General features: G+C 45.8%; 1 protein-coding gene across 3 annotated transcripts in view; it reads left to right on the top strand.

The window, feature by feature from the left end:
* The window catches only part of DDX3X (DEAD-box helicase 3 X-linked), a 346,585-nt gene extending 320,344 nt beyond the window's left edge, over positions 1-26,241 (top strand). For all 3 annotated transcript variants that reach the window (XM_069204208.1, XM_069204209.1, XM_069204207.1), the window contains 2 exons: positions 23,430-23,575; positions 23,720-26,241. In XM_069204208.1, the coding sequence (XP_069060309.1) occupies positions 23,430-23,575; positions 23,720-23,808 (235 nt within the window). In that variant the 3' untranslated portion in view covers positions 23,809-26,241. The remainder of the gene's footprint in view (positions 1-23,429; positions 23,576-23,719) is intronic.
* Positions 26,242-27,166: the final 925 nt, after the last annotated feature.

The following is a 27,166-nucleotide window of genomic DNA, read 5'->3' as shown; positions in this document are numbered from 1 at the left end:
CTCTCGTAGGGGATTTCCATGTATTGTCATAAGCACTGAATAGTTCCGCATGCCTGCGGGGACCCCGGAGCACTGTTCTGTAGTGTACTCTTAAGTGTAGATGTTTGCCTTTCTTGAAAAAAGGCCTGTTAAGTCACTTAAGAATATCAATGTGCAGCCTAGGTGAAAAGCTACAAAGGCCAAATTGTTCGTTCTTTAGGTTGGAAAGAAAGGAAGTTGTAGTACAGATATACCTTTAAAACCGTATTTATTCTAGAAATGTAGTAAAAAACATATTCTCCAACTTTATTTACACCTTGAAATGAGAATTAAACAATGCAGGGCAGTGTAGCCCATAGGCTGCCATTATGCAGGATGTAAATAGAGCTGTGCCTTTAAGAAAGGAAAGTCTTCCTGTATCCCATCATGCACAGCAAAAGGCAGTTGCCTCAGTTTTCTTTTCCGGCTCCTTCTGACAGGACCCTGAAGCATTGAGCTCTACCTTTCATAGCTTTTTTTGACAAACAACTAAAATCCTTTGGATTTCAATTTCACTTGACTTTTTTCATCTAGAGTGAACATTTTCTAGCTTTTCCTGTCAAATTCTGACAAATTTGAGGTTTTTCTGCCACAAGAATGCCTTCTCTTTTTGATAAGTGCCCTAGCTGTGGCAGGAAAAAGGCCAAAACAGACCCACATCAAGTCTGTATTTGCCTACCGTCAAGTCACAAACCTGATGCCTGTGACATTTGCAAAACTTTCTCCAGGAGAGCTCTTCGTGACGGGGAGAAAATCCACCTTCAGGCAAGGGGACCGAAGACGAAGAGGGCAATCTGCCACAGAGCGAGGAGAAGGTCAGTCTTCTACCAGGGCTCTCACTGTGTCCTCTGGAGCAGCTGCCAAACCTGCTCACAAGCGTCGTAGGTCTCCGACGTTAAGAGCATCTACGTCGACTAGGAACGGCGCCAACATTCTCACCGTCGAGGCGGCGTAGACACGCCGTCTAAGTTCCCGGTCCAGGTCGACGTCAAGGGAGATTGCCGTCTGAGGTACTCGTCGGCCTCTTACTTCGACATCGAAGTGTGTCGACGTCGAGAAGGCACTCCAAGAGACCAAGGAGCGTCTATACCACCTCAGAATCCTCGGCCTCTCATTCTTTTACCACCTTCGCCTCAGCCTTCTCCTCAGCCGTCGCCTCTACCATAGACACCTCTGGCACCTACAGCTCCTCCGCCGGTACCTCCTTCAGAGTCCACCCCAGTGACTCCTGCAGAATCCACAAGGTATTCTCGACATTCTTTGAGACGCTCTTCATCTCGACATCATCGGCGTAAATCAGTTCGCAGGTCTCCTCGTTCCCACCATAGACATTCCTCCTCATCCACAAGGGATTACTCTCAGACTTTATCTGACTCCCCGTCTCAGAGAGTTTCTCCCATAGACGATGCGAACACCTTTCAAGAGGTCCTAATTCGCGGTGCTACCAAGTTGAACATCCCTCTGGCAGTACCCGCTCCAACAGCCTCTGTCATTTTTGAGACATTACACCAGCGTTGTTCTTCTAGACCATTACTACCGCTGGTCCCAGGACTACTTGAACCGGCAATGGACATATTTTTAACACTGTGCACAGCTAAAACTGCTCCTTCCAGGCTTATAAAGAAATATCGTCCTCCGGAGCAGGACCCTTTGTTTCTGAGGGTGGATCCAGTGCCCGACTCTGTGGTAATCGTGGCTGCTAAAGTTACATTCTATGTCTCCGTCGTCGTCTTCGCCACCGGACAAGGAGAGTAGAAAAATTGATGCCGCAGGCCGCAAAGTTTGCTCCACCTCAGCCATCACTATGAAAGCGGCTAGTGCTACTGCCCTGTTAGGCAGATATGATCGTGCCCTTTGGGACTCTGTGCTGCAATTTTCGGAACACCTCCCTAAGGAGAAGGAGGATTTTTTGGAGATCGTTAGTGAAGGTGCCATGGTCTCCAAGTGATAAGCGCAGCTGCAGACTCCTCTGTGTTATCCGCACATAATTATTCTCATGGAATTTCTTTGAGAAGGCACGCCTGGCTACGCCTAACGTCACTTAAACCAGAGGCGCAACAGAGAATACAAAATTTGCCCTTTTCAGGTTCCACTTTGGTTCTCATGCTGACGATGAAATGTCGAGGATGAAAACTGAACTGGACACTCTAAAAGTGGTGGGCATCGAGAGACCAAGAGAGCAACGGAAAACATTCCGTCCCTACCACTGTAGACTCTTTACTCAAAGATTTCAAACACCACAGTGGATGCCTTCAAGATCCCAGCAACAGCATCGGAGAACCTTTTGGACCCCACGAAAACAAACAAGGGGTCGCTCTACACCACAAACCCAAACAGCTCGTCAGGCACCAGCGTCTAAGCCCTGAATGCTCGCTTCTCCCTCCTCTGTTACCCACTCCGGTAGGGGGAAGTATCTCAAGTCATCTGGAAGAGTGGCAACGCATAACGTCAGACACCTGGGTGTTGAATATTGTGCGGAATGGCTACTGTCTCGGGTTCATCAGCCCCCCGCCGTCTATTCCACCCAAACCGGTGACTCACCACCTCAACGCTCTCCGAGTGGAAGTAACAACCCTATTACAAAAGAGAGTGCTAGAACCTGTCCCTATCAACCAGCAGGGAAAGGGAATCTATTTGAGGTACTTTCTGGTACCAAAGAAAGACAAACACGAGTTTCGTCCCATTCTAGATCTAAGGGTAGCCAACAAATGGATTTGCAGAGAGAAATTAAGGATGCTATCCTTACACCAAATCTATCCCCAACTTTGTCAAGACGACTGGCTCTGTGCAATAGATCTCCGCGACGCTTACTTTCACATTCCTGTGATCAAAAACATCAGAAGTTATTGAGATTCCTCGTCGGAAAAAGTCATTACCAATTTACGGTGCTACCTTTCGGCCTCAAATCAGCACAGAGGACGTTTTTCCAAATGCATGGCGGTGGTGGCAGCCCATTTAAGGAAACATCGAGTTCGATGGCATATGTTGCTGCAGATACACATGTTTGGCACAGTCCGCTGCCTGGTGTTGGGCTCGGAGTATTACAAGTTTTTCTTCGAAGAAGTCTTTTTTGGTCACGGGACCGAAGGACTCCTCCCTCTTCGGCTCCATTGCGCATGGGCGTCGACTCCATCTTAGATTGTTTTTTTCCGCTGTCGGGTTCGGACGTATTCCTTTTCGCTCCGTGTTTCGGTTCGGAAAGTTAGTCAGAATCTCGGAAGAAAGCGTCTGTATTGTTCCGTTCGGTATCGGGATAGTTAGGTACATCGACACCGATCATCGGAAGACTTTGGGGTAGCTTCGATTCCCCCATCGGGGCCTGGTCGGCCCGACCGCGTGCGACATCAAAGCCGATGGAACGGACCCCGTTCCGTTTCTGCCCAAAATGTCACAGTAAGTATCCTTATACAGATCAGCACTTGGTCTGTAACTTGTGCTTGTCCCCCGAGCACAAGGAGGATACCTGTGAGGCCTGTCGAGCCTTCCGGTCCAGAAAAACACTCCGGGACCGAAGAGCCAGGCGTCTACAAATGGCGTCCACGCCGACAAAACAACGTTTCGACGACGAAGAGGAAACATTCTCGGTTCCGGACTCAGAATCCGGAGACTCCGACGTCGAACAACAGCAACAAACTGTGAGTAAGACGTCAAAGTAAAACCATCGACAAAACGAAAGCCCAGGGGACGCCACTGCCAACAGGCCATGGCTCGACCCATAAAACAGGCGACCCGTCGAAGGCGCCGAAAAAGGGCACGCCCATAGCGAAGACACCCGACTCCGGTCGAGGGACCGCCATGGAGCAACCTCGGAGCCGAGAAAGCGGCTCCGAGAGACAAAAACAAGATACCGGCACCGAGAATCCATGCCGAAAGGAACAAAAATTCTGTTGGTGCCGAAACCGAAAAAAGATTCTCTCTCGGCGCCGAAAAATACCACACCTTCATCCTACTCAGAGGAACAAGGAATAAGTGGCCAGATGCACAGATTTGGACAAGAGCTCCAAAGTGTAGAATCAGACTACACACAAAAGAGACTGTACATCCAGCAAGACACAGGGAAGATATCAACCCTTCCCCCAATAATGAGGAAAAGAAGGATCAGTCTCCTCAAGGATGACGCACAACCACAAGCCAAAGTGGTTAAAAAAGTCACGCCTCCGCCCTCTCCACTACAACAGGCATCGCCGGCACAAACACCGCCACAAATGCACTCACCAGCGCAAACTACCATAAGTCAAGATAATCAGGATCAAGACGCTTGGGACCTATACGACACCCCAGTGCCAGACAATGATCCAGATTCATACCCTACAAAGCCGTCACCGCCAGAGGACAGTACCTCATACTCACAACTGGTGGCTAGGGCTGCAGAATTCCACAATGTCCAACTGCATTCCGATCCTATAGAGGATGATTTTTTATTTAACACCCTCTCGGCTACACATAGCCAATATCAATGTCTCCCAATGCTACCGGGGATGTTACGGCACGCAAAACAAATTTTTGAAGAGCCCGTAAAATCAAGAGCCATCACCCCAAGGGTGGATAAAAAATACAAACCACCACCCACAGATCCAGTGTTTATTACTTCGCAGTTACCACCTGACTCCGTAGTAGTAGGGGCAGCTCGCAAAAGAGCAAATTCCCATACATCTGGCGACGCCCCACCTCCGGACAAAGAAAGCAGAAAATTTGATGCAGCAGGAAAAAGAGTAGCATCACAGGCAGCCAACCAGTGGCGCATCGCAAATTCTCAAGCGCTGCTGGCCAGATATGACCGCGCTCACTGGGATGAGATGCAACTTCTCGTAGACCATCTTCCCCAAGAATACCAAAAAAGGGCGCAGCAAATAGTTGAAGAGGGACAAACGATCTCAAACAATCAAATCCGCTCTTCACTGGACGCAGCAGATACTGCAGCGAGAACAGTCAACACTGCTGTCACCATAAGGAGACACGCTTGGCTCCGCACTTCAGGCTTCAAACCTGAAATCCAGCAGGCTGTCCTTAATATGCCCTTCAACGAAAAACAACTTTTTGGCCCTGAAGTGGACACAGCCATTGAAAAACTTAAAAAGGACACAGACACGGCCAAGGCCATGGGCGCACTCTACTCCCCGCAGAGCAGAGGCTCTTTTAGAAAAACTCCATTTAGAGGGGGGTTTCGTGGCCAACCCACAGACACCACCAGCCAACAAACAAGAACCACACCATATCAGGGTTCCTTTCAAAGGGGAGGTTTCAGGGGATATAGAGGGGGTCAATTCCCAAGGAGTAGGGGAAGATTCCAGACTCCAAAAACACCTCCACCTAAACAGTGACTTTCAAGTCACGCAACCCCTTCACTCAACACCAGTGGGGGGAAGACTAAGCCAATTCTACCAATCTTGGCAACAGATTACAACAGACAATTGGGTATTAGCAATAATCCAACATGGCTATTGCATAGAATTCCACAAATTCCCACCAAACATCCCTCCCAAAACACGCAAAATGTCACCACAACATTTAGAACTTTTAGGACTAGAAGTTCAAGCACTACTGCAAAAGGATGCAATAGAGTTAGTACCAGTACAACAAAAAAACACAGGAGTTTACTCCCTGTACTTTCTAATTCCAAAAAAAGACAAAACATTAAGACCAATATTAGATCTCAGGACACTAAATACCTACATCATATCGGACCATTTTCACATGGTCACACTACAAGACATCATTCCACTGCTCAAACAGCAAGATTACATGACCACATTAGACCTAAAGGATGCGTACTTTCATATACCAATACACCCTTCTCACAGAAAGTACCTACGGTTCGTATTCAAAGGAATACATTACTAATTCAAAGTGTTGCCATTCGGAATAACAACTGCACCAAGAGTGTTCACAAAATGTCTAGCAGTAGTAGCAGCACACATCAGGAGACAACAGATACATGTGTTCCCTTACCTAGACGATTGGCTAATCAAGACCAACACAGTAAAAAAATGCCCAAACGACACCACATGTGTCATACAAACCCTTCACAAACTGGGGTTTTCCATCAACTATACAAAATCACACCTAGAACCGTGTCAGACACAACAATATCTAGGAGCAACCATCAACACATCAAAAGGAATTGCCACTCCAAGTCCACAAAGAGTGCAGGCATTCCACAAGGTAATAAGTGCTATGTTTCCAAACCAAAAGATACAAGCAAAATTTGTGCTAAAACTTCTAGGCATGATGTCATCATGCATAGCCATTGTCCCAAACGCAAGACTACACATGCGACCCTTACAACAGTGTCTAGCATCACAATGGTCACAGGCACAGGGTCAACTTCAAGATCTGGTGTTGGTAGACCGCCAAACATACCTCTCGCTTCTATGGTGGAACAGCAACAATTTAAACAAAGGGCGGACATTTCAGGACCCAGTGCCTCAATACGTTATAACAACAGATGCTTCCATGACAGGGTGGGGAGCACACCTCAATCACCACAGCATTCAAGGACAATGGGATATACACCAAACAAAATTTCATATCAATTACCTAGAACTGTTAGCAGTATTTCTAGCGTTAAAAGCCTTCCAACCCATAATAACACACAAATACATTCTTGTCAAAACAGACAACATGACAACAATGTATTATTTAAACAAACAAGGAGGAACACACTCAACACAATTGTGCCTCCTAACACAAAAAATTTGGCAGTGGGCGATTCACAACAACATTCGCCTAATAGCACAATTTATTCCAGGAATACAAAACCAACTAGCAGACAACCTTTCGCGAGACCACCAACAAGTCCACGAATGGGAAATTCACCCCCAAGTTCTGAACAAGTACTTTCAAATTTGGGGAACACCCCAGATAGATTTGTTCGCAACAAAAGAAAACTCAAAATGCCAAAACTTCGCATCCAGGTACCCACACCGCGAATCACAAGGCAATGCTCTATGGATGAGTTGGTCAGGGATATTTGCATACGCTTTTCCCCCTCTCCCTCTCCTTCCATATCTAGTAAACAAGTTGAGTCAAAACCAACTCAAACTCATACTGATAGCACCCACATGGGCAAGACAACCTTGGTATACAACTCTACTAGACCTTTCACTAGTACCGCATGTCAAACTACCCAACAGACCAGATCTGTTAACACAACACAAACAACAGATCAGGCATCCAAACCCAGCATCATTGAATCTGGCAATTTGGCTCCTGAAATCCTAGAATTCGGACACTTAGACCTCACACAAGAATGCATGGAGGTCCTAAAACAAGCTAGAAAATCTTCCACTAGACACTGCTATGCATCTAAGTGGAAAAGATTTGTTTACTACTGCCATGCCAATCAAATACAACCATTACATGCCTCTACGAAAGACATAGTAGGATACTTACTACATTTGCAAAAAGCAAATCTCGCTTTTTCATCTATAAAAATACACCTCGCAGCAATATCTGCTTACCTACAAACTACTCATTCATCGTCTCTATTTAGAATACCAGTTATTAAAGCATTCATGGAAGGGCTAAAAAGAATTATACCACCAAGAACACCACCAGTTCCTTCATGGAATCTTAACATCGTCTTAACAAGACTCATGGGTCCACCTTTCGAACCCATGCATTCCTGTGAAATGCAATATCTAACCTGGAAAGTCGCATTTCTCATTGCAATCACATCCCTCAGAAGAGTAAGTGAAATACAGGCATTTACCATACAAGAACCATTTATTCAAATACACAACAATAAAATAGTTCTAAGAACAAATCCAAAATTTCTGCCAAAAGTAATCTCACCATTCCATTTAAATCAAACAGTAGAATTGCCAGTGTTCTTCCCACAACCAAATTCCGTGGCTGAAAGGGCACTACATACATTAGACATCAAAAGAGCACTAATGTACTACATTGACAGAACAAAGCTAATCAGGAAAACAAAACAACTGTTCATAGCTTTTCAAAAACCACACATAGGAAATCCAATCTCTAAACAAGGCATTGCTAGATGGATAGTCAGATGTATTCAAACATGCTATCTTAAAGCCAAAAGAGAATTGCCTATTACACCAAAGGCACACTCAACCAGAAAGAAAGGTGCTACAATGGGCTTTCTAGGAAACATTCCTATGAGCGAAATATGTAAGGCTGCAACCTGGTCTACGCCTCATACGTTTACTAAACAATACTGTGTAGACGTACTAAATGCACAACAAGCTACAGTGGGCCAAGCTGTACTAAGAACATTATTCCAAACTACTTCAACTCCTACAGGCTAAACCACCGCTTTTAGGGGAGGTAACTGCTTTATAGTCTGTGCCAAACATGTGTATCTGCAGCAACATATGCCATCGAACTGAAAATGTCACTTACCCAGTGTACATCTGTTCGTGGCATTAGTCGCTGCAGATTCACATGTACCCTCCCACCTCCCCAGGAAGCCTGTAGCCGTTTAGAAGTAGATCATAAATCTTAAACTTCTGTACATTTGTAAATAATTATAAACTCTTAACGTACATACATATTCACTCCATTGCATGGGCACTATTTATAGCAAACAACTCCATCCTCACCCTCTGCGGGGAAAACAATCTAAGATGGAGTCGACGCCCATGCGCAATGGAGCCGAAGAGGGAGGAGTCCTTCGGTCCCGTGACCAAAAAAGACTTCTTCGAAGAAAAACAACTTGTAATACTCCGAGCCCAACACCAGGCAGCGGACTGTGCCAAACATGTGAATCTGCAGCGACTAATGCCACGAACAGATGTACACTGGGTAAGTGACATTTTCAATATTGGTCTACCCCTATCTAGACGATTGGCTCATAAAAGCATCCACATACCTAGAGGCTCAACAGCATTTCAACTGGACTCACCAGCTGCTCCAGAGTCTGGGCCTTCAGGTCAACCTCTCCAAATCAACAGCAACACCTGTTCAGAGGTTGCATTACTTAGGCGCCATCATAGACACCACTCAAGGAAAGGTGTTTCCTTCGGAGGAACGACTGGTTCGATGGCATCTGTCGCTGTAGATACACATGTTCTGCATAGCTCGCCATCTGGTGTTGGGTCGGAGTGTTACAAGTTGTTTTTCTTCGAAGAAGTCTTTTGAGTCACGGGACCGAGTGACTCCTCCTTCTGTCTCCATTGCGCATGGGCGTCGACGCCATCTTCGATTGTTTTCTTTCCGCCATCGGGTTCGGACGTGTTCCTGTCGCTCCGAGTTTCAGAACGGAAAGTTAGTTTCTATCGGAAGATTTTCGTCGGTATTGTTGCGTTCGGGATCGGCGTAGTTACATTCAACACCGCATCGAAGATCGACACGCTCCGGTGCCCTTCGGGGTAGTTTTCGATCCCCCGTCGGGGCCTGGTCGGCCCGACCGCGTGTCAAACAACGTCGATGGAACGGACCCCGTTCCGTTTTTGTCCCAAATGCCACAACAAATACCCGTATACAGACCAACATTTGGTCTGTAACCTGTGCCTGTCACCTGAGGACAGTGAAGAGACTTGCGAGGCCTGTCGTGCGTTCCGGTCCCGAAAGACACTCCGTGACCGTCGAGCCAGGAGACTTCAGATGGCGTCCACGCCGACAGCGCACCGAGAGTTCGAGGAACAAGAGGAAGAAGAAACCTTTTCGATCCACGAATCGGACTCCGAGGAATTCGATGATCAAAGAACCGTGAGTAAGACGTCGAAAACAACACAGAAGAAAAGTGACAAGGCCCAGGGGACGCCACTGCCACCAGGCCATGGCTCCACCCATAAATTCGGTGACCGACCATCGGCACCGAAAAAGGCCAAAACCGTGCAGAGATCGTCCGACTCCGGTCGAGACACCGGCACGCAGCCTTCTCGGGATCGAGAAAGTGCTGGAGAAAAGCAACGACACCGAGATAGCGGTGTAGAAGCGGCTCGACGCCGAGACAGCGGCACCGACTAAGATTGACGCCGAGAGGTTTCGACTCCAAAAAAGAAAAAAGCCACCTCTGAGCCGAAAGAGATACAGGCAGGGTTTCGGTGCCGAAACAACCCGTAACCGGTCCAGGCTCTTATACAGAGGAACAATCACTGTCCTCTCAGATGCGAAAGCATAGGTTTGAGGAAGAGCTGCAATCCACCGAAGTGGACCATACGCAAAAACGTATTTTCATACAGCAGGGAACGGGAAGAATAAGCACCCTTCCCCCTATTAGGAGAAAAAGGAGACTGGAGTTTCAAACAGACCAGGCGCCACAAACAAAAATGGTGAAAAAGGTGACTCCGCCACCCTCTCCTCCACCTGTAATTAACGTCTCACCAGCGCAAACTCCGTCACATTCCCCGGCTCACACCACCATGAGCCAAGGTGACCAGGATCAAGACGCTTGGGACTTATATGACGCCCCAGTGTCGGACAACAGTCCGGAGGCATATCCAACAAAGCCCTCACCACCAGAAGACAGCTCAGCATACTCTCAAGTGGTGGCTAGAGCAGCACAATTCCACAACGTAAACCTCCACTCAGAACAAGTTGAGGATGACTTTTTATTCAACACCCTCTCCTCCACCCACAGCTCCTACCAAAGCCTGCCTATGCTGCCAGGTATGCTTCGGCACGCAAAGGAAATATTCAAGGAGCCGGTCAAAAGTAGGGCAATAACGCCAAGGGTGGAAAAGAAGTATTAGGCACCTCCTACAGACCCTGTTTTCATCACCACACAGCTGCCACCGGATTCCGTCGTAGTAGGAGCAGCTCGGAAAAGAGCCAACTCCCACACATCTGGGGATGCACCACCCCCAGATAAAGAGAGCCGCAAGTTCGATGCAGCTGGGAAAAGAGTCGCAGTACAAGCTGCAAACCAGTGGCGCATCGCTAACTCTCAAGCACTACTTGCACGCTATGACAGAGCCCATTGGGATGAGATGCAACACCTCATCGAGCATCTTCCCAAGGAACTACAAAAGAGGGCAAAGCAGGTGGTTGAGGAAGGACAGAACGTATCAAATAACCAGATACGATCTTCTATGGACGCAGCAGACACAGCTGCAAGAACAATTAATACATCTGTGACCATTAGAAGGCACGCATGGCTAAGAACGTCTGGGTTCAAACCAGAGATACAGCAGGCAGTGCTCAATATGCCATTCAACGAAAAACAACTGTTCGGACCAGAAGTGGACACTGCAATCGAAAAACTTAAAAAAGACACTGACACTGCTAAAGCCATGGGCGCACTCTACTCCCTGCAGAGCAGAGGAACCTACAGCACCTTCCGCAAGACACCCTTTAGAGGGGGGTTTCGGGGTCAGGCCACACAAGCCAGCACCTCGCAGGCAACACCGTCCAGCTACCAGGGACAGTACAGGGGAGGCTTTCGGGGCCAATACAGAGGAGGGCAATTCCCTAGGAATAGAGGAAAATTTCAAAGCCCCAAAACCCCTACAACCAAGCAGTGACTCGGATGTCACTCACCCCCTCCACACAACACCAGTGGGGGGAAGAATAGGTCATTATTACAAAGCATGGGAGGAAATAACTACAGACAATTGGGTCTTAGCAATTATCCAACATGGTTATTGCATAGAATTCCTACAATTCCCTCCAAACATACCACCAAAAGCACAGAATTTATCAAAACAACATTCCGAACTTCTGGAAATAGAAGTTCAAGCACTATTGCAAAAGAATGCAATCGAATTAGTACCAAACACACAAACAAACACAGGAGTCTATTCACTGTACTTCTTAATACCAAAAAAGGACAAAACACTGAGACCAATCCTAGACCTCAGAATACTAAACACCTACATCAAATCAGACCACTTTCACATGGTCACGCTACAAGAAGTGTTACCATTGCTAAAACTACAGGACTACATGACAACCTTAGACCTCAAAGACGCGTATTTCCATATACCAATACATCCGTCGCACAGGAAATACCTACGGTTCGTATTCAAAGGAATACATTACCAATTCAAAGTATTGCCTTTTGGTTTAACAACCGCACCAAGAGTCTTTACAAAATGTCTAGCAGTAGTGGCTGCACACATCAGAAGGCAGCAAATACATGTATTCCCGTATCTAGACGACTGGCTAATCAAAACCAATTCACTAACAAAGTGCTTACAACACACAAATCAAATCATACAAACCCTCTACAAACTAGGGTTCACCGTCAACTTTGCAAAATCCAACATTTTGCCGTGCAAAGTACAACAATACCTGGGAGCCATAATACACAACAAAAGGAGTAGCCACTCCAAGTCCACAAAGAATTCAAAATTTCAACAAGATCATACAACGCATGTATCCAACACAAACAATACAAGCAAAGATATTACAACTCCTAGGCATGATGTCTTCATGCATAGCCATTGTCCCGAACGCAAGACTACACATGAGGCCCTTACAACAGTGCCTAGCATCACAATGGTCACAAGCACAGGGTCACCTTCTAGATCTGGTGTTAATAGACTGCCAAACCTACCTCTCGCTTCTATGGTGGAACAGTATAAATTTAAACAAAGGGCGGCCATTCCAAGACCCAGTGCCACAATGCGTAATAACGGATGCTTCCATGACGGGGTGGGGAGCACACCTCGATCAACACAGCATACAAGGACAATGGAACGTACATCAAACAAAACTGCATATAAATCACCTAGAAATGCTAGCAGTTTTTCAAGCATTAAGGGCTTTCCAACCAATTATAACTCACAAATACATTCTTGTCAAAACAGACAACATGACAACCATGTATTATCTAAACAAACAGGGGGGGACACACAACGCAGTTGAGCCTTCTAGCACAGAAGATATGGCGATGGGCAATTCACAACCACATTCGCCTAATAGCGCAGTTTATTCCAGGGATCCAGAATCAACTTGCAGACAATCTCTCTCGAGATCACCAACAGGTCCACGAATGGGAAATTCACCCCCAAATTCTAAACACTTACTTCAGACTCTGGGGAACACCTCAAATAGACTTGTTTGCAACAAGAGAGAATGCAAAATGCCAAAACTTCGCATCCAGATACCCACACAGGCAGTCCCAAGGCAATGCCCTATGGATGAACTGGTCAGGGATATTTGCCTACGCTTTTCCTCCTCTCCTTCCTTATCTGGTAAACAAATTGAGTCAAAACAAACTCAAACTCATTTTAATAGCACCAACTTGGGCAAGGCAACCCTGGTACACAACACTGCTAGACCTATCAGTAGTACCCCACATCAAATTGCCCAACAGGCCGGATCTGTTAACACAACACAACCAACAGATCAGACATCCAGATCCAGCATCGCTGAATCTAGCAATCTGGCTCCTGAAATCCTAGAATTCGGACACTTACAACTTACCCAAGAATGTATGGACGTCATAAAGCAAGCCAGAAGGCCGTCCACTAGGCACTGCTATGCAAGTAAATGGAAGAGGTTTGTCTGCTACTGCCATCATAATCAGATCCAACCTTTACACGCAACTCCAAAGGACGTAGTGGGTTACTTGCTTCACTTACAAAAATCTAACCTAGCCTTCTCTTCCATTAAAATACACCTTGCGGCAATATCTGCATACCTGCAGACTACCTATTCAACTTCCCTATATAGGATACCAGTCATTAAAGCATTCATGGAAGGCCTTAAAATAATTATACCACCAAGAACACCACCTGTTCCTTCATGGAACTTGAATGTTGTCTTAACAAGACTCATGGGTCCACCTTTTGAACCCATGCACTCTTGCGAAATACAGTTCCTAACCTGGAAGGTTGCATTTCTCATCGCCATTACATCTCGTATTGTAAACGCCTGAATTTCGCTTACTCTTAAAGAACCTTTTATACAACTACACAAAAATAGTCGTCCTAAGGACTAATCCTAAATTTTTACCAAAGGTTATTTCACCGTTCCACCTAAATCAAACAGTGGAACTACCAGTGTTCTTCCCACAGCCAGATTCCGTAGCTGAGAGGGCACTACATACATTAGATGTCAAAAGAGCATTAATGTACTACATTGACAGAACGAAAAACATCAGAAAGACTAAACAACTATTTATTGCATTCCAAAAACCTCATGCAGGAAACCCAATATCAAAACAAGGTATAACCAGATGGATAGTTAAATGCATCCAAATCTGCTACCTTAAATCAAAACGACAACTGCCCATTACACCAAGGGCACACTCAACCAGAAAAAAAGGTGCTACCATGGCCTTTCTAGGAAACATCCCAATGCAAGAAATATGTAAGGCAGCCACATGGTCTACGCCACACACGTTCACCAAGCACTACTGTGTAGACGTGTTATCCGCACAGCAAGCCACAGTAGGTCAAGCCGTGTTAAGAACATTATTTCAAACCACTTCCATTCCTACAGGCTGAGCCACCGCTTTTGGGGAGATAACTGCTTACTAGTCTATGCAGAACATGTGTATCTACAGCGACAGATGCCATCGAACTGAAAATGTCACTTACCCAGTGTACATCTGTTCGTGGCATCAGTCGCTGGAGATTCACATGTGCCCACCCACCTCCCCGGGAGCCTGTAGCAGTTTGGAAGTTAGCTTCAACTTTGTACATTTGATGTAGGAAGTTGGCTCTGCATGTGCTATTTCAAAGTAAGGAATAGCATGCACAGAGTCCAAGGGTTCCCCTTAGAGGTAAAATAGTGGTAAAAAGAGATAATACTAATGCTCTATTTTGTGGTAGTGTGGTCGAGCAGTAGGCTTATCCAAGGAGTAGTGTTAAGCATTTGTTGTACATACACATAGACAATAAATGAGGTACACACACTCAGAGACAAATCCAGCCAATAGGTTTTGTTATAGAAAAATATATTTTCTTAGTTTATTTTAAGAACCACAGGTTCAAATTTAACATGTAATATCTTGTTTGAAAGGTATTGCAGGTAAGTACATTAGGAACTTTGAATCATTTCAATTGCATGTATACTTTTCAAGTTATTGACAAATAGCTACTTTAAAAGTGGACACTTTGTGCAATTTTCACAGTTCCTGGGGGAGGTAAGTTTTTGTTAGTTTTACCAGGTAAGTAAGACACTTACAGGGTTCAGTTCTTGGTCCAAGGTAGCCCACCGTTGGGGGTTCAGAGCAACCCCAAAGTCACCACACCAGCAGCTCAGGGCCGGTCAGGTGCAGAGTTCAAAGTGGTGCCCAAAAACACATAGGCTAGAATGGAGAGAAGGGGGTGCCCCGGTTCCGGTCTGCTTGCAGGTAAGTACCCGCGTCTTCGGAGGGCAGACCAGGGGGGTTTTGTAGGGCACCGGGGGGGACACAAGCCCACACAGAAATTTCACCCTCAGCAGCGCGGGGGCGACCGGGTGCAGTGTAAGAACAGGCGTCGGGTTCGCAATGTTAGTCTATGAGAGATCTCGGGATCTCTTCAGCGCTGCAGGCAGGCAAGGGGGGGGATTCCTCGGGGAAACCTCCACTTGGGTAAGGGAGAGGGACTCCTGGGGGTCACTTCTCCAGTGAAAGTCCGGTCCTTCAGGTCCTGGGGGCTGCGGGTGCAGGGTCTCTCCCAGGCGTTGGGACTTTGGATTCAAAGAGTCGCGGTCAGGGGAAGCCTCGGGATTCCCTCTGCAGGCGGCGCTGTGGGGGCTCAGGGGGGGACAGGTTTTGGTACTCACAGTATCAGAGTAGTCCTGGGGTCCCTCCTGAGGTGTTGGATCTCCACCAGCCGAGTCGGGGTCGCCGGGTGCAGTGTTGCAAGTCTCACGCTTCTTGCGGGGAGCTTGCAGGGTTCTTTCAGGGCTGCTGGAAACAAAGTTGCAGCCTTTCTTGGAGCAGGTCCGCTGTCCTCGGGAGTTTCTTGTCTTTTCGAAGCAGGGGCAGTCCTCAGAGGATGTCGAGGTCGCTGGTCCCTTTGGAAGGCGTCGCTGGAGCAGGATCTTTGGAAGGCAGGAGACAGGCCGGTGAGTTTCTGGAGCCAAGGCAGTTGTCGTCTTCTGGTCTTCCTCTGCAGGGGTTTTCAGCTAGGCAGTCCTTCTTGTAGTTTGCAGGAATCTAATTTTCTAGGGTTCAGGGTAGCCCTTAAATTCTAAATTTAAGGGCGTGTTTAGGTCTGGGGGGGTTAGTAGCCAATGGCTACTAGCCCTGAGGGTGGGTACACCCTCTTTGTGCCTCCTCCCAAGGGGAGGGGGTCACAATCCTAACCCTATTGGGGGAATCCTCCATCTGCAAGATGGAGGATTTCTAAAAGTTAGAGTCACCTCAGCTCAGGACACCTTAGGGGCTGTCCTGACTGGCCAGTGACTCCTCCTTGTTGCTTTCTTTGTTCCCTCCAGCCTTGCCGCCAAAAGTGGGGGCCGTGGCCGGAGGGGGCGGGCAACTCCACTAAGCTGGAGTGCCCTGCTGGGCTGTGACAAAGGGGTGAGCCTTTGAGGCTCACCGCCAGGTGTCACAGCTCCTGCCTGGGGGAGGTGTTAGCATCTCCACCCAGTGCAGGCTTTGTTACCGGCCTCAGAGTGACAAAGGCACTCTCCCCATGGGGCCAGCAACATGTCTCTGGTGTGGCAGGCTGCTGGAACTAGTCAGCCTACACAGACAGTCGGTTAAGTTTCAGGGGGCACCTCTAAGGTGCCCTCTGTGGTGTATTTTACAATAAAATGTACACTGGCATCAGTGTGCATTTATTGTGCTGAGAAGTTTGATACCAAACTTCCCAGTTTTCAGTGTAGCCATTATGGTGCTGTGGAGTTCGTGTTTGACAGACTCCCAGACCATATACTCTTATGGCTACCCTGCACTTACAATGTCTAAGGTTTTGTTTAGACACTGTAGGGGTACCATGCTCATGCACTGGTACCCTCACCTATGGTATAGTGCACCCTGCCTTAGGGCTGTAAGGCCTGCTAGAGGGGTGTCTTACCTATACTGCATAGGCAGTGAGAGGCTGGCATGGCACCCTGAGGGGAGTGCCATGTCGACTTACTCGTTTTGTCCTCACTAGCACACACAAGCTGGCAAGCAGTGTGTCTGTGCTGAGTGAGAGGTCTCCAGGGTGGCATAAGACATGCTGCAGCCCTTAGAGACCTTCCTTGGCATCAGGGCCCTTGGTACTAGAAGTACCAGTTACAAGGGACTTATCTGGATGCCAGGGTCTGCCAATTGTGGATACAAAAGTACAGGTTAGGGAAAGAACACTGGTGCTGGGGCCTGGTTAGCAGGCCTCAGTACACTTTCAATTGTAAACATAGCATCCGCAAAGGCAAAAAGTCAGGGGGCAACCATGCCAAGGAGGCATTTCCTTACATATATATATTATTTTAACCTTAAATAGGTACATACTTAGTCACTCCATTGCATGGGCACTATTACTACAACACAACTCCTACCTCACCCTCTGCGGGGAAAACAATCGAAGATGGAGTCGACGCCCATGCGCAATGGAGACAGAAGGAGGAGTCACTCGGTCCCGTGACTCGAAAGACTTCTTCGAAGAAAAACAACTTGTAACACTCCGACCCAACACCAGATGGCGAGCTATGCAGATGCAGAACATGTGAATCTCCAGCGACTGATGCCACGAACAGATGTACACTGGGTAAGTGACATTTTCATTATCAATCTTCAGTGCCAGCAGCTTGAAAATGCCTCAGACCACTGCAAGAGCGATATCCTCTCTCCCGGGCTCAATGGCGTCTTGCAGCTACCTCATTCTCAATGCTCGCCTCCATATGAGACCCTTACAGGAATGTCTGGAGAATCAATGGTATCAACTAGTGGACGATTAGGAAAACAGCATCCTCCTTTCTCCCCATGCCATACAATCTCTCAAGTGGTGGTGTTCTCCGAACAATCTTCTGAAGGGGATGCCATTCCAACAACAGCCTCCAACTCAAACCATAGTCACGGATGCATTGCTGCTTGGATGGGGAGCGCATGTGGATCACCTCCAAATACAAGGCACGTGGTCACAGAGAGAGCGACTATCACATCAATCTTTTAGAACTTCGCGCAGTCCATCTTGCACTCAAGGCCTTCCTCCCCTCACTGAAGGCAAACTCTGCTTCTCCAGACAGACAACATGGCCACCATGTAGTATTTAAACAAACAAGGGGGTACCAGATCCAGGACTCTGTCGACAGAGGCCCAGACAATTTGGCACTGGCTTCTGGCCAGGAACCGATCGCTAGTGCCAACTCACCTTCCGGGCATACAGAATGTCCAAGAGGATGCCCTCAGCTGAGCAATGGACGAAAACCACGAGTGGGTTTTGCACGACTGTCGTCCGCTCCATTTTTTCCATGTGGGGTACCCCTTCTATAGACCTATTCGCAACCCCAGAAAACAAAAAATGCCAAAGCTTTGCCTCCAGATACTACCATCCAGGAACATTGGGGAATGCCCTGTGGATAAACTGGTCAGGATCATTTCTTTATGCCTTTCCACCGCTTCCCCTGATACCGACAGTCCTCAAGCTGTCCAACTCTCACAGGCCACGCCAGTGGTGGTTTCCAGACCTCCTTCACGGGTCACTCAAACCACACATCAGATTACCTTGTTGCCCCGACCTTCTCACGAAGTTTCGAGGCCAGATGACACATCCCAACCTCTCATCGTTGAATTTGGCAGCATGGCTCCTGAGTTAGTAAAATATGGTCACCTGAATCTACCTCAGGACTGCATGGAGATTCTAAGGGAGGCAAAGCGCCCTTCCACAAGAACAGCTTATACCTTCAAATGGAAAAGGTTCTGCATGTGGTGCTTGGACAAGAACGTCGACCCAATAACATGCGGAGAAGAAGCTATTCTTCCATACTTGTTAAATTTGGCGAAGTCTGGCTTGCAGTTGTCATCAATGAAAGTACACCTGGCAGCTCTAACGGCATAAAGGAAGAGCCCTTCCCAATCCTCTTTCTTTAAAATTCCAATCATAAAAGACTTCCTAGAAGGTTTGAAAAAGGTCTTTCCTCCCATTAGACGACCATCTCCTCCATGGGAGCTGAATATTGTTCTCTCGCATCTGATGCTGCATCCTTTTGAACCAATACATAAAGCCTCACTCCAACATCTTACACGGAAAACTGCATTTCTGGTTGCATTCACTTCAGCTCGCTGGGTTAGTGAGATCCCGGCCCTTTGCGCTCAAGAACCTTATACGGTTTTTTCATTCGTCAAAAGTAGTAATGAGGACACATCCAAAATTCAGACTCATGTAAACCAAACCATCTTATTACCGACTTTCTTCAAAAATCCATCTACTCCTGCTGGGAGAACCCTACATTCTCTCGATGTTAAAAGGGTCTTAAATTTTACTTGGATAGAACAAAATCCTTGCGAAAATCACAGCAGCTGTTTATTAACTATGGCCCAGTTAGAACAGGTTTAGCCACTTCCAAACAATCCTTATCCAGGTGGATTGTTTCTTTTATCCTATTCGGTTATCAGTTAGCAAATAGATCCCTCGATGGCAGGCCAAAAGCCCATTCCACTAGGTGGAAGGCAGCAACTGTTGCTTTGATGAGAAACATTCCTTTGGCAGAAATATGCAAAGCGGCTACCTGGAAATCTGTCCATACCTTTACTAAGCATTACTGCCTTGATTCAGATGGTAGGACAGATGCTCAGGTTGGACAGGCCTCTCGAATTTATTTGCGTAATTTATTGTTTCGGTATTGTTCTGTCTACTCTAACGCGGTTATTGGGATGAGCTTGCTAATCTAGTCCGTGCTTATGACTATACATGGAAATCCCCTACAAGAGAAGGAATGGTTTCTTACCTGTAACTCCAGTTCTCTCGTAGGGGTATTTCAATGATAATCATAAGCAACCCTCCCTCCTCCCCTGTGGAGTTGACATAAGGATATCCACAATAATAATGATGTTGTTAATTAAAAGGATATTCAGGTTTCTTCATGTCATATTACAAGCCTACAAAACGAACTGAGGCAACTGCCTTTTGCTGTGCATGATGGGATACAGGAAGACTTTATTTTCATAAAGGCACAGCTCGATTTACATCCTGTATAATGGCAGCCTATGGGCTACACTGCCCTGCATTGTTTCATTCTCATTTGAAGGTGTAAATAAAGTTGGAGAATGTTTTTTACTACATTTCTAGAATAAATACGGTTTTAAAGGTATATCTGTACTACAGCTTCCTTTCTTTCCAACCTAAAGAATGAACAATTTGGCATTTGTAGCTTTTCACCTAGGCTGCACATTGATATTTGTAGGAAGTTGGCTCTGTATGTGCTATTTCAAAGTAAGGAATAGCATGCACAGAGTCCAAGGGTTCCCCTTAGAGGTAAAATAGTGGTAAAAATAGATAATACTAATGCTCTATTTTGTGGTAGTGTGGTCGAGCAGTAGGCTTATCCAAGGAGTAGTGTTAAGCATTTGTTGTACATACACACAGACAATAAATGAGGTACACACACTCAGAGACAAATCCAGCCAATAGGTTTTGTTATAGAAAAATATATTTTCTTAGTTTATTTTAAGAACCACAGGTTCAAATTTAACATGTAATATCTTGTTTGAAAGGTATTGCAGGTAAGTACATTAGGAACTTTGAATCATTTCAATTGCATGTATACTTTTCAAGTTATTCACAAATAGCTACTTTAAAAGTGGACACTTAGTGCAATTTTCACAGTTCCTGGGGAGGTAAGTAAGACACTTACAGGGTTCAGTTCTTGGTCCAAGGTAGCCCACCGTTGGGGGTTCAGAGCAACCCCAAAGTTACCACACCAGCAGCTCAGGGCCGGTCAGGTGCAGAGTTCAAAGTGGTGCCCAAAACGCATAGGCTTCAAGGGAGAGAAGGGGGTGCCCCGGTTCCAGTCTGCCAGCAGGTAAGTACCCGCGTCTTCGGAGGGCAGACCAGGGGGGTTTTGTAGGGCACCGGGGGGGGACACAAGCCCACACAGAAATTACACCCTCAGCGGCGCGGGGGCGGCCGGGTGCAGTGTTAGAACAAGCGTCGGGTTCGCAATGGAAGTCAATGAGAGATCAAGGGATCTCTTCAGCGCTGCAGGCAGGCAAGGGGGGGCTTCCTCTGGGAAACCTCCACTTGGGCAAGGGAGAGGGACTCCTGGGGGTCACTTCTGCAGTGAAAGTCCGGTCCTTCAGGTCCTGGGGGCTGCGGGTGCAGGGTCTTTTCCAGGCGTCGGGACTTAGGTTTCAGAGAGTCGCGGTCAGGGGAAGCCTCGGGATTCCCTCTGCAGGCGGCGCTGTGGGGGCTCAGGGGGGGACAGGGTTTGGTACTCAGTCGTAGGGTAGTCCGGGGGTCCTCCCTGAGGTGGTGGTTCTCCACCAGCCGAGTCGGGGTCGCCGGGTGCAGTGTTGCAAGTCTCACGCTTCTTGCGGGGAGATTGCAGGGGTCTTTAAAGCTGCTCCTTTGGATAAAGTTGCAGTCTTTTTGGAGCAGGTCCGCTGTCCTCGGGAGTTTCTTGTCGTCGAAGCAGGGCAGTCCTCAGAGGATTCAGAGGTCGCTGGTCCCTTTGGAAGGCGTCGCTGAAGCAGAGTTCTTTGGAAGGCAGGAGACAGGCCGGTGAGTTTCTGGAGCCAAGGCAGTTGTTGTCTTCTGGTCTTCCTCTGCAGGGGTTTTCAGCTAGGCAGTCCTTGTTGTTGCAGGAATCTAAATCTTTAGGTTCAGGGAAGCCCTTAAATACTAAATTTAAGGGCGTGTTTAGGTCTGGGGGGGTTAGTAGCCAATGGCTACTAGCCCTGAGGGTGGGTACACCCTCTTTGTGCCTCCTCCCAAGGGGAGGGGGTCACATCCCTAATCCTATTGGGGGAATCCTCCATCTGCAAGATGGAGGATTTCTAAAAGTTAGTCACCTCAGCTCAGGACACCTTAGGGGCTGTCCTGACTGGCCAGTGACTCCTCCTTGTTGTTCTCATTATTTTCTCCGGCCTTGCCGCGAAAAGTGGGGGCCGGGGCCGGAGGGGGCGGGCAACTCCACTAGCTGGAGTGTCCTGCGGTGCTGTGACAAAGGGGTGAGCCTTTGAGGCTCACCGCCAGGTGTTACAGCTCCTGCCTGGGGGAGGTGTTAGCATCTCCACCCAGTGCAGGCTTTGTTACTGGCCTCAGAGTGACAAAGGCACTCTCCCCATGGGGCCAGCTACATGTCTCTAGTGTGGCAGGCTGCTGGAACTAGTCAGCCTACACAGACAGTCGGTTAAGTTTCAGGGGGCACCTCTAAGGTGCCCTCTGGGGTGTATTTTGCAATAAAATGTACACTGGCATCAGTGTGCATTTATTGTGCTGAGAAGTTTGATACCAAACTTCCCAGTTTTCAGTGTAGCCATTATGGTGCTGTGGAGTTCGTGTAAAACAGACTCCCAGACCATATACTCTTATGGCTACCCTGCACTTACAATGTCTAAGGTTTTGCTTAGACACTGTAGGGGTACAGTGCTCATGCACTGGTACCCTCACCTATGGTATAGTGCACCCTGCCTTGGGGCTGTAAGGCCTGCTAGAGGGGTGTCTTACCTATACTGCATAGGCAGTGAGAGGCTGGCATGGCACCCTGAGGGGAGTGCCATGTCGACTTACTCATTTTGTTCTCACTAGCACACACAGGCTTGTAAGCCGTGTGTCTGTGCTGAGTGAGGGGTCTCTAGGGTGGCATAATACATGCTGCAGCCCTTAGAGACCTTCCCTGGCATCAGGGCCCTTGGTACCAGAGGTACCAGTTACAAGGGACTTATCTGGATGCCAGGGTGTGCCAATTGTGGAATCAATGGTACATTTTAGGTGAAAGAACACTGGTGCTGGGGCCTGGTTAGCAGGGTCCCAGCACACTTCTCAGTCAAGTCAGCATCAGTATCAGGCAAAAAGTGGGGGGCAACTGCAACAGGGAGCCATTTCTTTACAATATTCTTAAGTGACTTAACTGGCCTTTTTTCAAGAAAGGCAAAAATCTACACTTAAGAATACATTGCAGAACAGTGCTCTGGGGTCTCCGCAGGCGTGCAGAACTATTCAGTGCTTATGACTATCATGGAAATACCCCTACGAGAGAACTGGAGTTACAGGTAAGAAACCATTCCTTCTGCTTCGTAGGATCTTCAGCGATATTCTAGAACGTTGAATAATTCCCTGCAGCCTGAAGTCCCAGCAGGCTGTGAGGAAGAATTATGCAACGTTTATGACTTCATTGTAGATACCTATGATGCAGAACTAGAACTACAGGTATGTACATTTTCCTTAACTTTTGTTTTTGGTTTCCAATAACTTTGTATGCCACCCCGCAGCGGTTATGCTTTTTCACTTATCTTTGTGTATGAAAAACATATATCATTCTGCTTCCCCTGCTTCTCCCCGCCCTAACTGGACAAACATGTGATCTTACCTGTGTGTCTTTATTGTTGGCTGAAGATGGTCGATAAAATGTGTATTTAAAAAAATATATTTAATATTATAGGTAATTTATTTTGTTTTTCACTTGCATTGCAGCAGGTTCAGTGGAGGATTTGGTGCCAGAGACTACAGGCAGAGTAGTGGTGGTTCCAGCAGCAGCAGCAGCAGCAGCTTTGGTAGCAGTCGCGGAACCCGTAGTGGAGGTGGCAGTAGTCATGGAAGTAGCAGAGGGTTTGGAGGAGGTAAGCTTTATGCATCAAACCCCTAGTTTGAGTTACTAGTTAGTCCTCCTTCAAACATATCTCTATTATAATAAAAATGAGATCAACTGAAAGTGTATAATATGGACATTTCTCACAATTACTTTTTTCTTTTTTTTTTTTAAGGTGGCGGTGGATTTGGAGGATTTTATAACAGTGATGGATATGGTGGGAACTATGGTGGGAGCTCCAGTGTTGACTGGTGGGGAAACTGAAGTATCAGTTTATATCAGATGCCTACCAACCAAGCTAATATGGAAACCACATGTAACTTAGCCAGACTATACCTTGTGTAGCTTCAAGAACTCGCAGTACATTACCAGCTGTGATTCTCCACTGAATTTTGTTTTTTGATGGGAGCTCGAGGTCATGAACCAACAATAGGAACAAGAAGCCCTACTCTGACGGTGTTTGAAAGATTTCATTGCTGTACTTTGGATTAATTCCCTCCCTCCATCCCCTCCTGGCAACTGCATTTATTATTTTGTGACTGAGGATCATTTGTTTGTTAATGTACTGTGCCTTTAACTTTAGACAACTTTTATTTTGATGTCCTGTTCGCTCAGCAATGCTCAAGATATCAATTTTTGACTCAATAAATGTGTTGAACTTGGGCGTAATCAAACCTTGGCACACAGGTGTGATACAACTCAAACAGGAATCGTCAGTTTATCCATGCATAATTACAAGAACTTTGTCAGTTGTCTGCATTAAGACTCCTATTACTTACAAATATCTTTAAGCATTTAGTATGCACGGTTTCTAATGTAAATGACTGCAAAGTTCACCGAAGTTCTGATTTGCTCACTCTATCCTGGATAGGTACTTTAGAACATGAAGTCTTTTTAAGCCATTCCAGTCATTATGATGTATGGACACCTACATACATTGGAAGCACTGTTTTTAAAGTTAATGCAAGTAAATACAGCAATTCCTTTTTTCAATGTTTAGGCAGATCATTAATGTGAGATAGCCAAATGTGGACCGAATATTACAGGGAATGTTTAAAGATAACTTGAAACTGTTTTTTTTGGTTTTTTTTAGGACAAGTCATCTATTTAGACTAAATGCCTGTCATATGAAAATGAAATGGTAGAATGGCTGACCACAGCAGTGAGCGGTCCCACTTTATGGACCTCGCTGATTTTGGTCTAATAACGCATGCTAGTGTTGATGTTTTTTGGTCAAGAGGGTATGAACAGGAAGAATTATGCAGCAGGCTTTATTTTAATGCAGATTCACAATACTCTGTTCAAGCTGCGTTGAGATAAACATACTTGGCTTACTGTAGACTGTAAAATGGCTCCTGAAGAGTAAACTGAAATCTTTAGAGATCACAGAGGTTGGAAATGTACATTACTGCACAAGGTGTTAATTCTGCAAATAAGTGCAGCTTTCAGTCAGTTTTAGTTGCATAGGTTTCCATTGTATTTAATCGGTTTATGCTAAATCTGGCCAAAGATAAGTATTGTCCACCATTTAAATGCCTCTGCCACAAGTTTACTAATTGTCACGTGGCTGTGATCAAATCTTAATCAATTAGTGGCATCCGAAAATGGCAAAATCTCCTAAAGTGCAATAGAAAGTGTATTGTGCCTTGTTCCGAACCTTTTAATTAGGTGCACTTGACAGTATTGAGGTCGTTTGTTATGGTGCTATTTCAATTAGTCTAGGTTTTAGGCCCTTGTACATTTTGACCATAACTTTTTACAAAATACTTCTTTTATTGCACATGCAGAGAATTTTATATATATGTCTTGTGTGCGTGTCCTTAACTTCCAATCTTATTTAGTCTCTTGAAGTTGAACGCAGCTTAAGGGGTAAGGGTTAGATTAAAAATATAGATTTGGGACCATGGGAATGATGGTTGGGAAGGAAACTATTTTGCACACGACAGATTTCTAGATACTTTTTGCTGCTAGTTTGTGTGATATTTATTGAACATTTTGACAAATATTTATTTTTGTAAGCCTAAAGTGATTCTTTGAAAGTTTAAAGAAACTTGACCAAAAGACAGTACAAAAACACTGGCACTTGAATGTTGAATGTCACCGTATGCGTGAAATTATATATTTCGGGGTAGTGTGAGCTTTTAATGTTTAAGTCATATTAAACTCTTAAGTCAAATTAAGCAGACCCGGTATTGGCAGTGTAGCCACAACTTTCTGGTGTAACTTAAAACTACAAAAAAAATTGGCAATTAAAGTGAAAAATGCCAAGGTTTTGATACACTTGTCTTAAGATATTAATGAAACACTTCAAAACACTGATGTGAAGTGTCCAGATTCTCAGATGTTTGTTGCGTGAGTTTTGTTTAGTTGTGTGGTTTTTTTTTTTTATTTCAGTGAATGTCTGGCACATTGCAATCCTCAAACATGTGGTTTATCTTTGTTGTATTGGCATAATCAGTGACTTGCATATTCAGTCAGAGCAACTTAGCAAGATTTGTTGGCAGCAATATTTTCAGTTCAGAAATAAGGTTTCAAAAATCATATGCAAAGAATGGATCCGAACTTGCTAATTGTCAAGATAGAACTTGAAGTCACTGTAGGTTTAGTAATTGCTATTGTACTAGTTTAGATGATGGCACAGCATGTGCTGTGCGTTACTCTGATTTTATTAAAATAAAAGTTGAACTGCGCACTCTGCTTTTTTGAATCCAGTGATTTCTTGAACTGTTAGCTGCAATATACTGTCTACGTAAACAGCTTATTGAAAAGAAGCCAGAAGACTAACTTTCAAATGGCAGCGTCTTTAGGAGGTTTACACCCACCCATTTGGCAAGGGGTTGTTTGTTACTCGAGTGCAGGTCAGTTGACTGAGGATAGAGCCTCAGTCTTGATCCACTCTGACTTCTAGCCACTTAGTTCTCCAGCATTGGTATCTTTAATAAATTCACATTAGAATAGTTTCCAGTCAGACTGGAACCCAGTCTTCAACAGCAGTCCACACTCCATCTCCAATATACCATTACACCTACATTCATCTTTTTCCACATATCACCATCTTTTTATGACTCAAACGTCAGTCGGTTATAATGCTCTACCTCCAGCTGATCTCGCACTGAACCTTCAAACTGTCAGATTTTCTACCACACATTGAAGTGCAGGAGCCCCATCTGACAGCTCTTCACAGGAAGGATTTGTTTTATAAATTATGGCAGATGCAATATTTAAGAAATATCTGCTGTAGGAAGTTGGCTCTGTATATACTATCTCAAAGTGAGAGAGTGTGCACAGAGTCCAAGGGTTCCTCTTAGAGGTTGATAGTGGCGATAATACTAATGCTCTATTTTGTGGTAGTGTGGTCGAGCAGTAGGCTTATCAGAGGGTAGTGTTAAGCATTTGTTGTACACGCACAGGCAATAAATGAGGAACACGCAAGCAAAGACTAACTCCAGGCCAATGGGTTTTATATAGAAAAATGTTCTTAATTTATTTAGGATTTGCAGTAAGTACATCAAATGCAAGGTACTTCACACAGGTAAGTATAGAACTGATTTAAAACAGTAGTACACACAGACTTGGGTAAAATGGCAAATAGCTATTTTAAAAGTGGCCACAGTGCATAAAA

Source organism: Pleurodeles waltl, chromosome 8 (assembly GCF_031143425.1).
Source record: "Pleurodeles waltl isolate 20211129_DDA chromosome 8, aPleWal1.hap1.20221129, whole genome shotgun sequence".
NCBI lineage: Eukaryota > Metazoa > Chordata > Amphibia > Caudata > Salamandridae > Pleurodeles > Pleurodeles waltl.
This window is presented reverse-complemented; position numbering and strand designations above follow the sequence as displayed.